Raw genomic sequence first — 19495 nt, 5'->3', positions numbered from 1 at the left:
GTTTGTGTAGGTCGGGTAGAATTAGCCAAATTTTGAAAATTTAGATATCGTCTGTCCAGTCATATATTTTGATTTATTTACATTTTTTGTCATCATTATTAGTTTCAATAGAACTTATTTGCTGATCATTAATCAATTACGCTTATTGTTAATTAGGAATTATAAAATGCGTATAATTTGCAATATCAAAAGATTAAAATTTAAATAATATATTTTAGAATGACCTATTTCTTAATTAAAATAAAGTAGATTCCATTTTATCACCATGAGCTGATAAAATGATATTCCATTTTGGTATGTTTGCTTCAAAAATCATGTTAAGTTAAATTGGTAGCAAGATAATAGGATGAAAATAAACATTGTCACAAAGAAGCTTTAGTCGAATAACCAAAAACAGTTATACCATATGTACATATACCACGTATAGATTGGATTTTAAAAACTCATTAGCAAGTTGACAAGACAAACTCTTTATAAAAATGTCAACAACTAATTGTGATTAAGTAAGTAATCCGTACATATAACACAAGCAATCAACAATCAATGTTGACGTATTTTGAACAAGATACGAAGCAGAAACATTGTCACATAGAAGCTTAATTAACCGGTTGTCCAATAATAACCAAACATGTACGATTACATCATATGTACATATTTATCCTTAATGTTCCACTAATTAATTCCACAAAACTGATTCGAACCAAGTAATTAATCTGACTTAACTGAAGTTACAACATATGCCACCCTGGTAGGACTTAGCCGGTTTGTCTTATTAATTAAATAATTAAATTAAATTACGTTTATTAGGTCTTCAAAGTGACATATACACGTATTAATGTATTCGTAAATTCATTAATTTTTTGTAGATTAAAAAAAACATCAAATAGACATTATTCACATAAAATAGCAAAGATCCAAAGAATATGCTATTACACCTAAGATGTTATGATATTAAATAAATAATTCACGAGCCTTCTTAAGACATACACGAGCCTAACACGCGCAGTAATGATTTTTATAAGTTAAATCTATATTTTATCTCTTAATTAATCCTTCTTTAAATTAAATCATCGCAAGTCTATACAAGCCTAGCATTAGATTAATTGAATCTCCTTGTTTCACCATCTATTAATTACTCCATTCGTCCCTTATTTATATGCCTATTTCTAATATTTAGTACTCACATAATAAAGAGATGTAGGCATATAAATAAATAAGGGACGGAGAAAGTAATTTTTTTTGTACATTATTATTCCTTAAATAGTACCTTAATATAAAATTACTAGTATGTTCACTTATAATGGTCATATAAATTGAGTTAAAATTACTTTGTTTTGTACTCAAAAGATTCTTATTTCCTTTATTAAGTAAATTATATTACCTGAAAAAATGTTAGCAATGTCTTCTTTATGTCCTACTAATTTAGGTTGGGATTATCCCTTAGAATTAGAGACAAAACAACCTTTTGATAACTTCGATTTGGATTCGATATTTCTTGCTAATGTATCATCATCACAAACTCCAGATTACGAAGATAATCAAATGTCTAGTGATCAAGCTAAGCGAAGTGAATCACCACAAGGTACAAGTTCAACAGATCAATTTAATAATAATCCCTCGATATCGAAGAAGCTTAATCATAATGCAAGTGAAAGAGATCGAAGAAAGAAGATCAATAATATGTATTCCTCTTTACGTTCTTTGCTTCCTACAAATGACCAAAGGGTATGTACATACTTTCTTATTTTCCGTATATTAATTTCTCTCGTATTTATTTGCACTTCGAGGTTGGAAGGAAAATCTTTTATAAGTTAATTTTCTCATTTTTTGTTGTTTAATTTTCTTCTATTAATTAGATTTTACTATCCTTCCTCATATATTTTAATTTCTAGTTTTTCACTTTTTCTTTTATAAGAATTTGAACCAATAAAGAAATATGAAGTTTGAAAGTTAATTTACTCGTACATTATTTAATACTCTGTATCTATATATTACCAATGAAATTAAAATTAAACTTTGGGTCAAAATGTCCTCCTAAAACTATACACGGCCTATATAAGAATAATACATTTATATCCGAGGTTCAATTTGTTCACTATATATAATATGCTTTCCAAAAATTGAGATTTTGTCATATTATTGAAAAAAATAGTGTAATGGTGACCTTTTTCTAATACGCAAATAATAAATATTTAAATTCGTTGCAGAAAAAATTAAGCATTCCAGCAACAGTTGAACGGGTGCTTGAGTATATACCTCAACTACAAACAGAAGTGGAGGATCTAATTCATAAAAAGGAAAATCTTCTATCAAAAACTTCAATATTACAAGGAAATGCTAGGAAAACCCTTCAAGAGGAAAACCCAAACAAATGCATTATTAAAAACACGACGTCGTCGTGTTCGATTTCTTCAAATAAATTGGGTGATAAAGAATTGGTGATTCAAATATCAGTATTTGAGAGAATATCAATCTCTGAAGTGCTTTTGGTGCTTGAGGAAAATGGTTATCTTGTTCTTGATGTTTCTTCTTTTCAATCCTTTGGAGGAACGACTTTTTACAATATACATTTGTGGGTAAGTTACTAAGTTTGTCCCTTTTTCTCATGCTATATTGTGAATTTTATTTTAGTGGGATTAAGTCTTTTAGTTTGTGAACTTAATTATAAACATAGTTAGTGGTGGAATTAGGACGATTTTACTTTGAAAATGATCAATTTTTATTTCTTTATAATTTATTAGAGATTTGAGTAAAGAAATTCAGCACGTATCTAAGTTACCACATTATTTCTTCATATTTAAAAATAAAAAAAACTTAGTGCCCTAGTGGGGACGGGTCTCCTGTCCGTTTCCTAAGTTTCATCTTACAATTAAGATTAAAATTATATATTATTGTTTAGTACACTGCAATGGAAATTTAATTTTTTTTTTCTTAAGTAATAATTGTAACATAACATTATCTTAATCAGAATATTCTTAGCCAAAAAAAATGTTAGGCACTCTTTTGATGCATTACCCTTAACCATGTATACTGTATATCTTAGTTTAAATATATTAAGTAATTTAATTGATTATCTATTGGTTAATTATACTTCCATGAGCATTATGTTAATTATGTTTGTTAGTTATGTGTGTATATTATGTGTAACAGATACAAGGAAACTGCAACATTAACTTCGAAAAGTTGAATGAAGCACTGATGTTCCAGCTTCAAAAGCAACAAATGATGCAGATGCATGTATATTCCTAGCAAAATTGAAGAACTGCCCTAATTTTAGTTTTGTTTAAATATCGATCTAACCTTTTGTGATTGATGGAATTTTTGATGAATCTAATTCTTATCACATTAACATTGGAGTTTTGGAAGTACATTGACTAAAACCTTTACGATCTAAAAGTTACTCAAGCAAGAATAACACATCATATGTTATGTATTTTTGATGAGAAATTACAAAACTCTTTTGAAGAAATTTATTTAATGGACATGACCTTAAGAAGCCCAAAAGGTCACAAATAATTTTACTTGCACGTAAAACTCTGAAGCTATTAATGCTTATCTGACTTATAACACAACCTAAACCCTCACCTACAATGTGTCTTCAAATATCACTTATCGTGAAGTTCCAAGTTTAAAAAAATATAAATGTATATACTTGTAACCAAAAACTCCCTCGAAAGATAGGGTTTGCTCTCTTGCGAAAAAGGATCAACCTTTGTCACGAACGATTGCGCTCCGACGTTATGGCGGAGGACCTGATTGAGAAGTGTTCCTCTTTGCGATTGAATGATGATGACTGTAGTGTGGTGGATTTAGGAGAAATTGATAGTACGAAACCTGAAGAATACCTTGCGCTGCTTTTAGTAGGGCGAGTGTGTACTGCTTGCCCCTACAATGTCGAGGCTTTCAAGCGAACAATGTTGAAGGTCTGGGCTCCGTCTGAGGGGCTGATTATTAGAACTTTAAGCCCTAATTTGTATGATTTCCAGTTCTTTCACTGGCGTGATAAGGAGAAAGTATTCAAAGGGAGACCGTGGTGTTGGGATAACCATCCGGTGGTGCTAAACGAAGTGCCGGGGGATGAACAACCCGACCAAGTTAATCTGCAATTCACCCCCTTCTGGGTGAGGGTGGGTAAATTACCCTTCAATTGCCGATCAGACGACTATGTGAAGGCTTTAGTTGCTGGGCTGGGAGAATTAATTGAATTGGAGGAAGACACCCTTGGCTTGAACCGTTGCAGGAGAGTTTGCATCATGATTGATGTGGATAGACCCTTGCGCAGATACTAGAGAGTTCGAGATAGAGGAGGGAATGAGATAAAGGTGGAATTCAAATATGAACCGTTGCCGTATTTTTGCTTTGCTTGTGGGGTAATTGGGCACTCGGAGAAAGACTGTTTGGCTGTGTCAGAGGAGGAGAAGGAGAAGCGGTTGGGGTGGGGGATTTTTCTTCGAGCCTCGCCGAGAAAGGGTAGAGCAAAAGAAGTGGAGGAGCTTGAGAACATAACCAAGGGCAAACGCCAATTGTTTGGGACGAAGGAAGTGGAAGAGCAATTTGAGTGTGTTGATAAATCAAGAGATGAACAAATTGTGTCCCAGGCCATAACAGGGGAAAATAAAGATGGGGATGGGTGGAAAAAGGGAGATGTGCGGGGAGAAATTATGGTTGGACTGAATGCAGGATAGGAGATATTACTGGGTGAGAAGGCTACAGGGTATGATAAGGTGTTGGCTTCCAACCAAACATTTACATTTGAAGCAGCTAAGGAGTCTTCTTCTAAGCCTAGTGGGGGGAAAGCGTTTACAAGAATAACTAAAGTGAGTGTGGGGACACAAGGTGGATGTGGGGATTCAACTATGGGGCAAAAGAGAGGGGCTAATGCCCTGCTGACCAGTCAAGAACCAAGTGGCTAGGAGGATGGAAAGAGAATGAAGTTTGTAGGATTGGATTACCAAGATGATATTATGGCGGAGATTGGCTTAAACCAACCCTGACGCGATCAATGAGACTACTTTGCTGGAACTGCCGCGGGGTGGACAACCCCTGGTCAGTTCGTAGACTCCGTAAGTGGAGTAATCTCTATGCCCCTGACATGGTGTTCATTTCAAAGACTATGATCAGTAAAATTGATGTGGAAGGTTTAAAAGGGAGGATTGGTTTTTCGAGTGCCTTTGGTGTTTCTAGTAGAGGGAATTCAGGGGGTATTAGTTTATTTTGGAATGAGGACAAGGTGGATTTTTCTCTTGTTTCTTTCTCGGAAAATCACATTTAATTTGCGAGGATGTGAATAAGGGTGGTGTGATTTGGAGATTTGTAGGTATTTATGGGTGGCCGGATTCTTCCAATAAGCATCGTACTTGGAAACACATTCATCATTTATGTGAGGGAGTGGAGTTATCGATTAATTTTATAGGCGATTTTAATGAAATCCTTACCTATGATGAAAAGGAGGGGGGTTCAGATAGAGATAAAAGAGAGATGGAAAACTTCAGAGAGGCTATGGATAGTTGTGAGCTTAGAGATCTTGGCTATAGGGGGTAATGGTGGACTTGGGAGAGGGGTGTTTCGACTTCAACAAAGGTGCGAGAGAGACTTGACCGCTACATTGCTTCTCCATCTTGGTTTAGACTTCATTTAGGGGTCTATGTAGAACACTTGCTAAAGTATCGTTCGGATTACACTCCTATTCACACCCGATTTGAAGAAAAGAATGGTCGCAAAAAGAAGAGTAAGAGAAGATATATGGTTGAAACAGCTTGGTTGCTTGATGATGATTGTGAAGCTACAATTCGAGGTGTGTGCAATGCTGTGGCAGGTGAAAGTGTGGTTCAAAAATTGCTAGCAGTTGGGAATAAACTTTTGGCGTGGAGTAGAGTAAAGTTTGATGATATTGGGCGCCAAATAGAGGATAAAGAAGCAGCTCTAAGGGTTGCCCGGCAAAACTGAATCTCCCCTGCAAGTTGTGAAGCATGTGTCCGACTTGAGAAAGAACTGGATGCATTACAGGAGAAACGTGAGGCTCACTGGTATATGCGTTCTAGAGTTGCGGAGATACGTGATGGAGATAGGAATACTAGTTATTTCCACCATAAAGCATCACAACAAAAGAAGAAGAACAGGATTGTAAGACTATTTGACTCAGACGGGGAGTGGCAAGGTGATGACAAGAAAATTGAAGGAATTATTTTCTATTACTCCAGGGGATTATTCGAGTCAGATTTGCCTTCCGATGGAGCCCTTGATGAAGTTCTCCGGCATGTTCAGAGTACTATTTCTCCGGAGCAGAACTTAAGTCTTTTCAAGCCCATATGAAAGATGAAATTTTTGCAGCTTTGCAACAAATGCACCCCTTAAGGCGCCGAGCCCTGATGGTATGCATGCTATCTTTTAACAGAAATTTTGACATGTTGTTGGTGATGAGGTGACTAATTTTGTGAGTGGTGTATTACATGGTTCTTTGTCTCTGGATCATGTTAATAGAACTAATATTGTTTTAATCCCGAAAGTTAATGAGCCAAAAGTGACTGCAGAGTTCCGTCCTATTAGTTTGTGTAATGTCTTATGTAAGCTTGTCTCGAAGGTGCTTGTTATGAGATTAAAATTGATCTTGCCTGGAATTGTTTCTGAGAATCAAAGCGCCTTTGTTCCGGGAAGGTTAATTACTGATTGTAATACCTCGTATTTTGATACGTATTTTAATTTAAATTATTATTTTATGAAGTATTTAAAAAAATTTGAAATGAATTATTTATGATATTTTACTAATTTAAAAAGGTTTATTTTAATTAAAGGTCCATTTTTATTTATTTAATTATTTTGAAAATATTTTATTTTATTATTTAAAAACTTTGAAATATATTATTTATAAAAAAAAAATTTAAAAACAATGAAATTTTAAAGAAAGTCAAATGACTAGTTTGAATACGAGAAGAGGTCATTAAGGGTAGAAAGGGAATTTATGGTTAGGAGGGTTTTGAGAGGGGGTATAAATACCCATCTTATGAGCAAGTTAGATCTTGCCCAATGTGGAGAATAACCAAAGGTAAACTCTCTCTCTCTCTCTCCTCTTATTTTCTCTCCCTTAATTTTTCCCCCTCCCCTTTTGCTTTCACCTTGCACGACACACACACACATGCCGCACGGGTGGACGGCTGCCACCACCACCACCGGACGGTCACCACCAGCACTCGCCGGCAGCACCGTGTGAGGCGGCGACAGCCGTCCACCCTCCCCTTATGCGTGTGGTTCAAAAAAAAATACTCTTCTTTGTTTCAATCTTAATCTAGCCTTGATTTAATTATTACTTTTGGGTTGTGTGATGATTTTCATGATGTTTGATTATGATTATTATGTATATAATTTTCAGATTTAATTTTTGAATTAAAAAGCCCCAAATTGAAAACCCTAGGTTTCTAAATTAATGTATATTGATGGCAATTGATAGTAGTTGGTTGGAATTATTGAAATAGGTGTTTTTAAACATAATTACAGCATTTTTACATGTTTTTATAAAGCTGGAATTTTTTATATAAAGGTTAGAATTATGTTTCTTGAAAGGATTTTTAATTACCCATTAATTGGGAATAAAAGTAGGGGTTTTAAATTAATTTTCAACATGTTTAGAGGATTTATAAGTGATTTAAAGAGTGTATATATTGCTGAAAGTTTATTTTGAATAGGTATTAATATCTCTTTGTAATTTTGGGTGTTAGGAGATTTCCAAGTGAGTGATTTCATGTAGTCGTGGCAATTTTGAGATCATATTCGTGGTATGTAGGGTTCACGTACTCGGTAATTATTTAAGTGTATAGCAGCATGCTAGGCTTTGTTTAATTAATTCCAAGGTAGTATCATGATAGGTATTGGATGGAATTGTTGATTGGATTGATGTTGGTGATTGATTTGTGAAGTATAAATTATTAGTGGTGAATTGATGATTGGAATTTATTATGTTGGCATGTTGAATATGAACCACACTTTTATTATTGGCATGATTGAGAGCATGTTTAATTAAATTAAAGGTTTAATTTGGTTTGGAATATAAAAAAGAAATTTTTTTTATGGTTCATATAATTTTTATTGATGCTTTAAGCATGGGAATTGATCTATTAAGTGTCTTAGTACACAGGAATAAAATGTATTGCGGTGCCTAAGTGCACTTAAGGTGTTCTAAACACCGAGGGATAGGATTTGTAGTGCTTTATGGGCTTAAGGTGTTATTTAACGCCGAGGTAGTTTAAAAAAGGTTCAACATTAAATTTATGTGGTCACTATTTATTCAAGAATTAAATTGGTGTGTTTTATTGCTTCAATGATTTATTGTGATTGATTGTATTATGGTTTGAGAGTCATCACCAAGTCTAAAAATATGTAAATAACGTAAAGTGAAAGAGATTACGCACCAAAACTCTTAGAACGTATATACCTTGAGTATGAACATATGGGGGGAGTTATGCGACTTTACATTTGATCATAACTTCTACTGGGAGTACAAAAACGCTATATTTTCCTTTATTTATTTTATGCGCAGGACGTCCAGTCACTTTCATGTGGCATTTGCCTACCCAGTTAGCTCCCGGTGTATTTTACCTCAATTTATTTGGGGCAGGGATTTGGTGGAAAACCCGTTCGATGCGTAATCAAATTAAATAAGCAATTTATTTATTTATTGGTTGGTAGTTTGGTATGTTGTATGCTTGTAAACAGGTGGAACAAGGTAAGTTGTGTGTTGATAGGACAAAAGCAATCAAAGCATTTAGTGTGTACTGTTTGCGTTTATATACTCAGCTTTGTTGATTGTGTGTTTGCATGTTTGTTTTGCCTTGTCTTTATCTTGGCCCTACAACGACCCAATTCTAATGGTGAGTAGTGGGGACAAAGTAAAGAGAAGCTTTTCAGGTGATGAAGCATATTCATGATGGGCATGAGTGAAGAGCGAATCATGCTTAGTTTCTATAAGGATATGATGTGGTTTACTGTTTTGATTATCATATATTTTGCTTGTGAGACTAACACAAAGGTTTTTAAATTTCGTTTTGGGTTTTGACAAGGGCCTACAATGGTTCCAAGTTGTAGGTTGACTTCGTTTACCTTTGGTTTGACTTTACTTTCGTTTGGTTTGACTTTTTAAGTTAACTTCTTTTGAATGGTTTTTAAAGAGAGTCTTCCGTTGTGTGTCTTTGATAATTGCCTAAGCTGTTTTCACGGTGGCGGTAATGTCTTAGAATTTCCTATTTCATATTTAAAAGGAGCAAAACAAGTATTTTAAAGGAAAGGAATTTCTAGAGTGTTACACTAATAATGCTCTTATTGCTATGGAGTTGTTTCACACAATGAAGAAGAGAAGGGCAGAAAAGGCACTATAGCTTTGAAATTAGACATGAGCAAGGCATATGATAGGGTGGAATGGGGATTCTTACGGAAGTTGTTGTTGACTATGGGATTTGATGGTACATGGGTGAACCTAATCATGTCTTGTGTTTCGACAGTAAGATACTCTTTCATTTTAAATGGGAGGGTTTGTGGTGATGTGCTCCCAACCCGGGGCTTAAGGCAAGGGGATCCCCTATCCCTCTACCTCTTTATTCTTGTGGCAAATGCGCTTTCTCTTATGTTACAGAGTAGAGTTCAGTCCGGGTTGTTGCATGGGGCTAAGGCTAGCCTCAATGGGCCAAGAATCTCACATCTCCTTTTTGCAGATGATAGTCTCCTTTTTGCCAGAGCTAACCGACAGGAATGTGAAGCCATAGTTGATATTCTCAACAAATACGAAGTAGCATCCAGGCAGAAAATTAACTACGATATGATAAGTCGGAAGTGTCACTGAAGGTCAGGCATTTTGTTGCGCTAATGTACAGGAACCCTTCCTACTAAAGCGCTGCTTGCTGAATGTCACTTGCTTGACACTGACTTATGTCCGTGATGTGGAGTTGAGGTGGAGACTAGCACTCATGCTATTTTTGAATGCCAACGGGTAAGAGAATTATGGGAAGATAGCTACTGTGATGCTTTGATAAATAATGGTGTGGCTGATCTTTGAGAAATGATTGTGAATTGGGATAAAGCGAATGCAAAGCTCTTGCAGCGTGCAGCGTAGGGCTGAGCAAAACTATCTGAAGATCCGAAAATCCGATGATTCGATCCGCATCCGATCCGAAAATTATGGATATCCGATCCGAATTTGATTTCGGATCGGATATCCGATCCGGATTTTTCGGATATCGGATCGGATATCGGATATCCAAATTTTGGATTTCGGATATCCGATATCCGAAAAAAATCGGATATCGGATATCCGATCCGAAATCCGTAAAAACAATTTTTTTACCCTTTTATAATATTTTCATATTATTAGATGCCCTAAAGACAAAGGCCCAAATACCCAAAGTCCCAAACCAGAAAACCCTAAATAATTCCCTCAAATTCCAACCTCACTCACCGCCTCTCTCTGACTTTCTCTCTATATTCTCTGATTCTCTCTCCTTTCTTTTCTCTATCTTCTCTCTCTCCTCATTCCTCTTAGATTTCTGCAACCCAAAGCCCCTCTGCCTTTCTCATTCCCTTCCGGAGCAGCACCACCAGCCAACCCCACCCCTTTCCCCGCTGGAGCAACACCACTGGTCAACCCCACCGGAGAAACCCCACCCCTTTCCCCTATCGACGATAGTAGTCCCCACCCCTTCCGTCCCCGTCGACAATAGCTGCCCCCCACCCCTTCTCTGCCGACGATAACAGCCTCCCACCCCTTCCCCGTCGACGAACAGCAGCCCCCTTCCCATTCCCCCTTCCTCGAAATTTCTATGGTGGTCTAGTGAGGGGGAGTTCAGGTGAGAAGGGGTGGGTGTAGTGTTCATAGACAACGATGACAACAACCCGCAACAACAACCGCAACCGTATGGGTCAAAATCCTCGATCTTCCAACTCACAACACCAACGATGGCTTCTCTAATTAAAATTTCTTTGTTTAATTAATTGGTTTGTGTAAAATTTTTATGTTTTGTAATTTGTGAAAAATCTGAAAATCATTTGTTGGATTTATTTATATTTCTAGTCTATTTGATCTTCTTGTTCAAGATTATTTACTTTTTTTTAAGAATTGTTGTAGAATTAATTTGCTTGTTCAAGTTTATTAAAAAAAAATGCTTGTTCATATACAATTCAACGTATATACTTCGTTTAAATTTGCCATTAATTTTTTTTTTGCCATTAAATTAGTAGGTATACAATATTATTAAAAAAATATATAATAGGGTCGTATATTGGATATTCGAGTTATCCGATCCGAAAATTTCGGATATCCGGAAATCGGATATCCGAAAGTTGTTTCGGATCGGATATCGGATATCAAATATCTGGATTTTCGGATACGGATATCCGATCCGTACTCACCCCTAGTGCAGCGTTTCTTGCGTGGTGTATATGGGTGAGAGGAATCTGAAGATAAATTCACTCCAAATGCTATCCTCTTGGCTCAAGTTGGAAGACATGTGGAAGATTATGGGAAGTACAGCAAGAAAATCTACATGCTACCCACCTCGAAACGTCAACGCAGCAGTAAGTGTTGGCTTGCACCTCCTAGAGGAGTTATTAAATTGAACGTTGATGCCTCGTTAGCTGATGAGGGTTGGGTGGGAATGGGTGTTGTGGCTTGGAATGAGGAAGGGAAGGTTCTTTTTACTGCTGTTTGAAGAGCTAGTGCGGGCGTGGTGGCCGCCTGAAGTTGCGGAGGCAAAGGCTTTGTGTATGGCTGCCAGGCTTGCCAGGAGGTACGAGTGCAGGGATGCTGTTCTTGAGACGGAATGCCAAGTTGTTGTGAATCGACTGTCCAAGGGTGCGGTGTACTTCTCTGATCTTGATGGAGTGCTTGAAGACATTTTATTTTTTTGTAGTAATTTAATTCTGTTTCTTGGGCTCATGTGAAGAGATATGGCAACAATGTTGCTCATCACTTAGCTAAGTTAAGGTCTTTCGTGTAGAACAAGTGTGGGAGAGTCATTGTCCTCTGGAAATTTCTCCGTATGTACTCTCGGACTATGTGTCCATTAATTAATTATAACACCGTTTGTTTTTCCGAAAAAAAAAAAAAAAAAAAAGTATCACTAATTGTGTTGGGCTTAATCTACTTTTAACTCCTCATCAATACTCACATGGTCCGACACTTAAAACAAGCTAAGGATCAAAATCTATGTATTGAACCAAGAGCCTTCAATTCCTTGATATATGCTTGTTACCTATGATGACATTACCTTAATCTTAAATCCACCCCCGGCTATAATGTAGAGAAGTAACCTAAAGTATAAGGTTCAACCAGGCGTTTAACAATCAACATATAAATTAGATCCTCGCGACAGAATTTGTAATAGTAAGGCCAAATTAGAAAATAACACCCAAAAAAAACCCCCGATTTTGATAATAACATCACTAAAAAAAAAGTTTTATTATAACACCACCAAAAATCCCAAAATTTTGGTTTCACCATCCACTACGGGTTTTTAGATGGAAACCGTTAGTGGGGCCCGCCATGTACACGTGTCAGTTGTTTATTGGTTTAAAAAACAGAAAAATAAAAAAAATAAAACAAACCTTACCCCCTAACCCAGCCAGCCACCTCCACCACCAGCGCCGATCCCACCCATACCCAGCCCCTGAAATTGTCGACGAAGCTCCGAAATCGTCGCTGAACCACCATGACCCCAACCCACACCTTCGCCGAACACCGTTACCCCAACCTAAACCAGCCAAAACCCCAGCCCACACCTTCGCCGAACCACCGTTACCCCAACCTAAGCCAGCCGAAACCCCAGCCCACACCCACCACTTTCGTCGAACTCCTTTTCCCTACTCAAAACCGTCGCCAAACCGCCGAAACCCCAACCCACACCCATACCCAAACCCAAACCCTTACCCAGAAACCAAAGTGGCGGCGAATTATGCGGTGGATTTCGTTTTCACGGCGGTTGATAGGATTAGGATGGTTGTCGCTAGTTATGAGGGTGGTGGTTGGCCTGATTTCGCTGGTTTTGGTGGGACAGAGGGTGCCAGCGGCTGAGGATTGGTGTCCGGCGACTAGGATTGGGCTGCCGGTAGAAGGCTAGTGGCTGGGTTAGGGTGTTTTTTTTTTTAATTTAATTTTTTTTTAAACCAATACCTAATTAGTACGTGTCCATAGGGATCCCACTAACGGTTTCCATTCAAAAATCCGTTAGTGGGTGGTGAAACCAAAATTTTGGGATTTTTGGTGGTGTTATATTAAAACTTTTTTTTTTTAGTGGTGTTATTATCAAAATCGGGGGTTTTTTTGGGTGTTATTTTCTAATTTGGCCTAATAGTAATGAGGGAACAAGGAGAAGTAAACGAAGCATTTCTTCAATTTTAATCCAAAGCTCATAGAAGTTGATTTTAATTTCAATTTCCAGCCACCTCATGACCATACTAAGAATATAATGTAGAAACCAATGTCAAGTTAGTAGCTATAAACAGTTGAGGTGCTAATTAAACAAGGTGAAAAGGATATATTTTATGGCTGATCAAGTTTTGACAATGTTTCTCTCACAAGGGATTAAAACAAAGTAGAGTGATTTGTGCCATTTTTCCAACTCAAGGACCAACCATATTATTGAGAAGCTTTTCTCCCAATTGTTAGAAAACAAGTCTGAAATACACGTCAAGTGTTTTGCATGCAAACTAGGCTATCCAACATTATTAACCACTTAGAGCATGTCCAGGTTAATCTATGAGATTAACATTCATGTATATCTCCTCTCATAAATAATTGATACGTTTATTTTCGTGCCACTTTATTAAAAAGTTTTTTATTATTTGAAATATAAAAGAAAAGATTAAATTGTGTTTCTCTAACAAGGGATTAAAACAAAGGCGAGTGATTTGTTCCATTTTAGGAAAACAATTACTATGTTCTTATTTATTATTTCCATATTGTCATGTAATAAATTAAGACAATTTATATTGCTTTGAATCTTTGATGTTTAGTTGCTAACTAATTAGACATTCACTATTGCGTGTTGCAAATTTAACAACTACACATCAAACAATGTATATATAAATGATCAAGTAGCGCATTAAATAAACCATATTATAGTTGTTGCTGTTAAACATAAGACATTATCACAATACTTTTTTAACAACTTTAATAGCATATAATAGTAATTTAATTCTTAATTGGCTAGTTAAACGCATTATGAACAATCATACACCACTCGTACGTAAAATGCGAAACTAGATAAGCATATAAAAATACATGTATTACTTCGTATATAAGTACAATTTAGGTGATAAGTGATGATACTTTTAACTAAAAAAGATAAGTGGTGCAAAAGATAGCTTGAGGCAACCGCGTGTAAATCTAGTGCATGACACACTTTTGTCATTCTTAAGTATTTAACTTTAATCTCTTTATAGTCACCAATTTATCCTATTGGATTAAATTAAATATTGACAATTAAGTATGCATAACCCTAGCAAAAGCTAGCGCACTCACACTTTAATTAAATCATTGTTGGTCAAAGTAGTTGATCTAAGCAATTAATTGATCGAGAAGCTAAGTTTATTCATTCAGCATCTCTCAAAATTAACAATATTTTGTACGGACTAGTTTTTTTTTTAGCTACATCTAAGTAATCACTACAGTAATAAGTATATTACCACCGTATGAATTTTAACTAATTCGCAACAAGAAGATGAGACAATTTACAAGCTACTTGAGCTCATCAGATGTCAAAACTATCTCAAATAGGCTTGACTGGAGATGTTAGCGAGTTGAGTTGAGATACTCAAAACTTGACTTGAAAACCAATAAGAAATTAAACGTGAAAAAAAAAAAAAAATCTCATATCAATTATGGTCAACAAAATTACAGGAAAATTATGCAATTAATACTCAAAATATTCGTTTACATATACCATTAATGTTACAGAGTCTGACAATTAATTAGTGAGCTACTCAAATTAAAATCAAATTAGTCAAAATTCGGTTAAAGCTCGCTTGGTCAAAACTCAACTCGAAATGTTAGCGAGCAAATTCAATTCAAGTTGATCTATCCCAAAGCTGCACTCAACTTAAAGCCGAACTCAACTTGCTTCATAAGCACGTACCCCTAGGGCCCTAGTTGTAATTTTAAATAAATCAGATTATAATTGTTTAAATTCCATGTCACTTATGGACTCTTTGGGGTAGTGATTCCCTTATGCCCCCCCCAATAAAATATGCCCTACAAACTAATATAGACTAGATTAACTTAGCATGTAAGAGATATCATTTTAATAAAATTGATTATTATATCCTCCTTATTACCTTAACCAAAAAAAAAAATAACTTAAATAAAAATAAAAATAAATAAATAAGAGGTAACAAATAGGTTTACTACTCAATATGCATTTGTATGAAGAGAGTTTAAGAATAATTATAATAATTACTATGGATATACATGTTTTATTATCTAATCCTAAAGCTTTATATTTTATATATAAAAGTCCAATAGTATATATGTAAGTGTAGTTATATAAAGAGCTTCATTCTCTAAAACACATTTGCCTCTTACAAGGAATTGATCCCAAGAAAATAACTTAGCCTCCAAAACAACCAAACCTCCCATCTCCTTATTAAGACCAAAATATAGTAGCGATGTGTCCTTTTGTACCCACTTTAGGATTGGAGTATGCTATAGAATTAGAATTAGAAACATATGATCAAGTTTTACTAGATAATAATTATCTAAACTTGGACGCCATATTTCTTCCTAATATTTTGCTGTCTCAAGCTCAAGATGATAGTAATGATCATGTTAAGCTTAAGCAAAGAAAATCGTCGCTAAGTACAAGCTCAGCAGATCATCAGTTTGGTGCAGCCATGACTACGACGACCACAACAATGAAGAGAAAAATTAATCATAACGCTAGTGAGAGGGATCGGAGGAAGAAGATCAATGTCTTGTATTCTTCTCTACGTGACTTGCTTCCTGCTAATGATCAAATTGTAAGTTTATGCTAAATTTCTACTTCTGTATATACATCAAACATGATTTTATAATTTTAATTTAGTCATGTTTTACCTGTTTAAAGTGAGGTTTATATATAATGATTAAAGTTACGCATAAGAATTCTCTGTAGTTACTGAACAATGTAGGTGTCCGAAAAAAGTGACATGAGATAGACAAGGTATCAAGACCTATGGGGGAATTAAACTCTCAAAATCCTCAATAAATGGACCGTGGAATTACTATAGAGGATTAGTTCAGAAAGTAGATGTTTAATTAGCCTATAGTCTAAACTCAAAACTTGGAGTTAAACTTATAATTATCGTATAATTTTTTATTTATATATATATATATAATAGGTTGTATAAAGTGCATGGTATATCAAAAATTATTTATTTTTTCTTATAAGAATACAAGAAAAAGAAGGGGGGGGGGGGAAGGAATTGTTAAGGTTGTACATACATTGCATGCACATCCCTTGTGATTTTGCCTATGTGGATTGGTTCAACTCACTCAAAATTTAAGTGTTTTTCACTTCATTTACCAAAATAATTCTTTCTTTTGATCAATAAAACAGCCATATTGACAAATAATTTCACATATTTACACTTATACCTTTATTTGATAATCCTAATTTTCAATGAATTGTGATTAATCTCCCATATAATTTATATAAGATTATTATTAATTTTAAAAAATTTTAGATAGCACCATAACAAAAGTAATAAAAGCACATGAATTTTTTTTTTTTTTAAAACTATGAAAGTTACCCATTAATTAAGTAATACGGAGTACTTTAATTCGTTTGTTTTTTTTTTTTTTTTTTTTTTTGACAGGGATACTTCATATTGTACACTCCAGTTTAAAATTAATCTATTTCCAATTGATGGTAGAATAATAAAAATGTAACGTATTTATTGATGGTACATTAACATACGTGTCGACATTTGGATGATTTCAAGTTTAAAGTATGCTTAATAGGATTAAACTAGTACTGTACAATATAGTAGTCATTAATTAAGTACTTAATACGTATAGGGTTAATTTACACATTACTGATTCAAGTTGTACTTTATTTTAAGCATTTTATTCTAAATACAATTAAGTAATTAACAATGATAATATTTACATCTAATTACAGAGAAGATTAAGCATTCCTGCGACTGTCGCACGGGTGCTGAAGTATATACCAGAACTACAAGAAGAAGTGAAAGATCTAACACATAGAAAAGAAGAACTCTTATCAGAAATTTCAGTGTTACAAGGAAATAATACAAGGGAAAATATTCACGAGGAAAAGCCGAAAATGGACAAAATCAAGGAGAAATCAACATCTTTTTCAGTTTCTATGAATAATCTGAGTGATAAAGAAATGGTAATTCAAATATCAACATTATTTGAAAGGGTATCATTGAGTGAAGTGCTTATATTGCTTGAGAAGAATGGTAATGTTATTATTGATGTTTCTTCTTTTCAATCCTTTGGAGGAAGGTTTTTCTACAATATACATTTATGGGTAAGTATCTTAATTCATCTTTACCTTTATTCGAAAAGAAAATATTTTTATCTTTATCAAATACATTGTATTTAGCTTGTTTAGTGACGATGACAAATGATGAGTTGTTTTGTTCATGTCAATTCAGTTCAATTTATATTTCAGTGATGATGATTCACTTAGTTCAAATTTGATTTGGTTATTTAATTGTATGCATGGTCATGTCAGATTTATTTTGATTAGGTTTTTACGATAGTCTAATATCATTAGTCACAATAACTCTATGTGTTCAATTGCATTGGTTTGGACTAGATCAATTTTAACTTGAGTCATATATTTACAAATAGTATTATTATATACTTTGTACAATTAAATTTTTGAGTCAAGTAATCGAATACAATGGATTAGATCAATTTTAGCTTCAGTCATATATTTACAAGTAGTATTATTATATACTTGGTACAATTAATATTATGAGTCAAGTAATCGAATAGGAGTAAATTTTATGAGGTATTGACAAATTAAGAAGGGTTGCTGCACAAGATTCTCCATAAGTCCACAATATAATCGTTGACTTCATATATGTCGCATTTTAGCTACTATAAGTATACATTGTATGTATTAGTTCATAACCATAACTTTTGTATATTGTTGTAACTCTACAATTATTATTTTAATGTCGTGGCCAATATTTGTTCGACACATTATATTAGTAGCAAGGTCATTTCACACCTAAATGCGGACGTACTAGTTAATCTAGATAATCATTAAGTAATTAAATAATTAGAGAATAAAATTAGGTGCTACGTAGTGTTCATAGCTTCATTAAGAGAATATTATGTTGTCAAAGCAGGACTTAAGGAGTACAATATTCAATTTCCTTTCTTTTCTTTTATTTATTATTTTTTTTTCTTTAATAAGGATAATTAAAGATCAATGTTTTGATTATGCTGTTAATTAATCTATTTAACAGTTGGAAGAAAATTATGTTGTCAACTACGACAAGTTGAATGAAGAGCTATTATCCTTGTTTCAAAAGCAGAAGCAGAAGTTGTCTACTCCTTGTCGTTGAAGTGCGCATGCCCATATCATGTAACATTTTGCTTTTTGTTAACCTCGGAAAAACTTATGCATATAATTAGTATGTACTAGTATATATCTATATAGGACTAAGTTATCCTATTAATGCGACGATATAGTTAGAGGTAGAGAGAGTACTCGACTAATTGCCATAAATCATAACTCTTAAGTCCCGAATCAAATTGTTGTACGAGGAAATGTGTGAATGTCGTAAAAAATTATGTGATAGAATGATAAGCTTATTGAGATGAATAAACTTTTCAATAAGCTTACCACCAAAAAAAAAAGAAAATAGAAAAAAAAAATTCCGTAGAATATGCTGTCTGATGAGGGAGAAAGAGCCAATTTGGTTGTTTGGCTTTTCATTGGATTTACTGTAAGATTAAAATGACATATTTGCCCTTCAATTAGTAAGGGCTGCCAAATGCCTCATATTGATCATCTCCGACTGCTCAGCTAGCTCCTGCTCCTTTCTTACAACCACAACTCAAAAATCTGAACCTGTTTTCTTCTCCTCTCCCTTACGAACTATGGATTTACCTCTCTCTGTATTTTCACGCACAGATCGGAAAATAGCGGAACCAATGACATTACCGATTGCTAAATCCATAGTTCGTAATATCGCCAGTTCCAAAGAAATCAATGTTAAGATATATATGTAAATATATTCTGTTACTGTATTTTAGCTAAGCATATATTTAGATTGATATGATTGTAATTAGTTCCTAAATAGGTGCCTTGTATTATGGCTAGCAACATGCGGCTATCTTGTATATATTGGGAAGTCAGTGAATGAAATCCCTTGAGGAAAATATTCCATAAACTCTTTCATGGTATCAGTTGCCTAGGGCACAATTTCCTTCATCTTCCGCTGCTTTCCTCGGCTATTGTTCTATTGCTCACATTTTCTTTCCATCTACTCTCTTCTC

At 34.6% G+C, this 19495-nt stretch overlaps 2 protein-coding genes across 2 annotated transcripts; both read left to right on the top strand.

The window, feature by feature from the left end:
• Positions 1-1027: 1027 nt before the first annotated feature.
• LOC110707415 (transcription factor bHLH101-like) lies at positions 1028-3502 on the top strand. Its single transcript, XM_021885442.1, has 3 exons — positions 1028-1725; positions 2208-2576; positions 3151-3502. Exons 1-3 carry the CDS (start codon positions 1390-1392, stop codon positions 3247-3249), a joined length of 804 nt encoding a protein of 267 aa, XP_021741134.1. The 5' UTR covers positions 1028-1389; the 3' UTR covers positions 3250-3502.
• Positions 3503-14586: 11084 nt separating this feature from the next.
• On the top strand, positions 14587-18838 carry LOC110707446 (transcription factor bHLH101-like). Its single transcript, XM_021885460.1, has 3 exons — positions 14587-15990; positions 17133-17507; positions 18460-18838. The coding sequence occupies exons 1-3, from the start codon at positions 15640-15642 to the stop codon at positions 18556-18558; spliced, it is 825 nt and encodes a 274-aa protein (XP_021741152.1). The 5' UTR covers positions 14587-15639; the 3' UTR covers positions 18559-18838.
• Positions 18839-19495: the final 657 nt, after the last annotated feature.

Source organism: Chenopodium quinoa, unplaced genomic scaffold, assembly GCF_001683475.1.
Source record: "Chenopodium quinoa cultivar QQ74 unplaced genomic scaffold, ASM168347v1, whole genome shotgun sequence".
NCBI lineage: Eukaryota > Viridiplantae > Streptophyta > Magnoliopsida > Caryophyllales > Amaranthaceae > Chenopodium > Chenopodium quinoa.
Note: the sequence above shows the minus strand (reverse complement) of the source record. Positions and strands in the feature narration are given on the sequence as shown.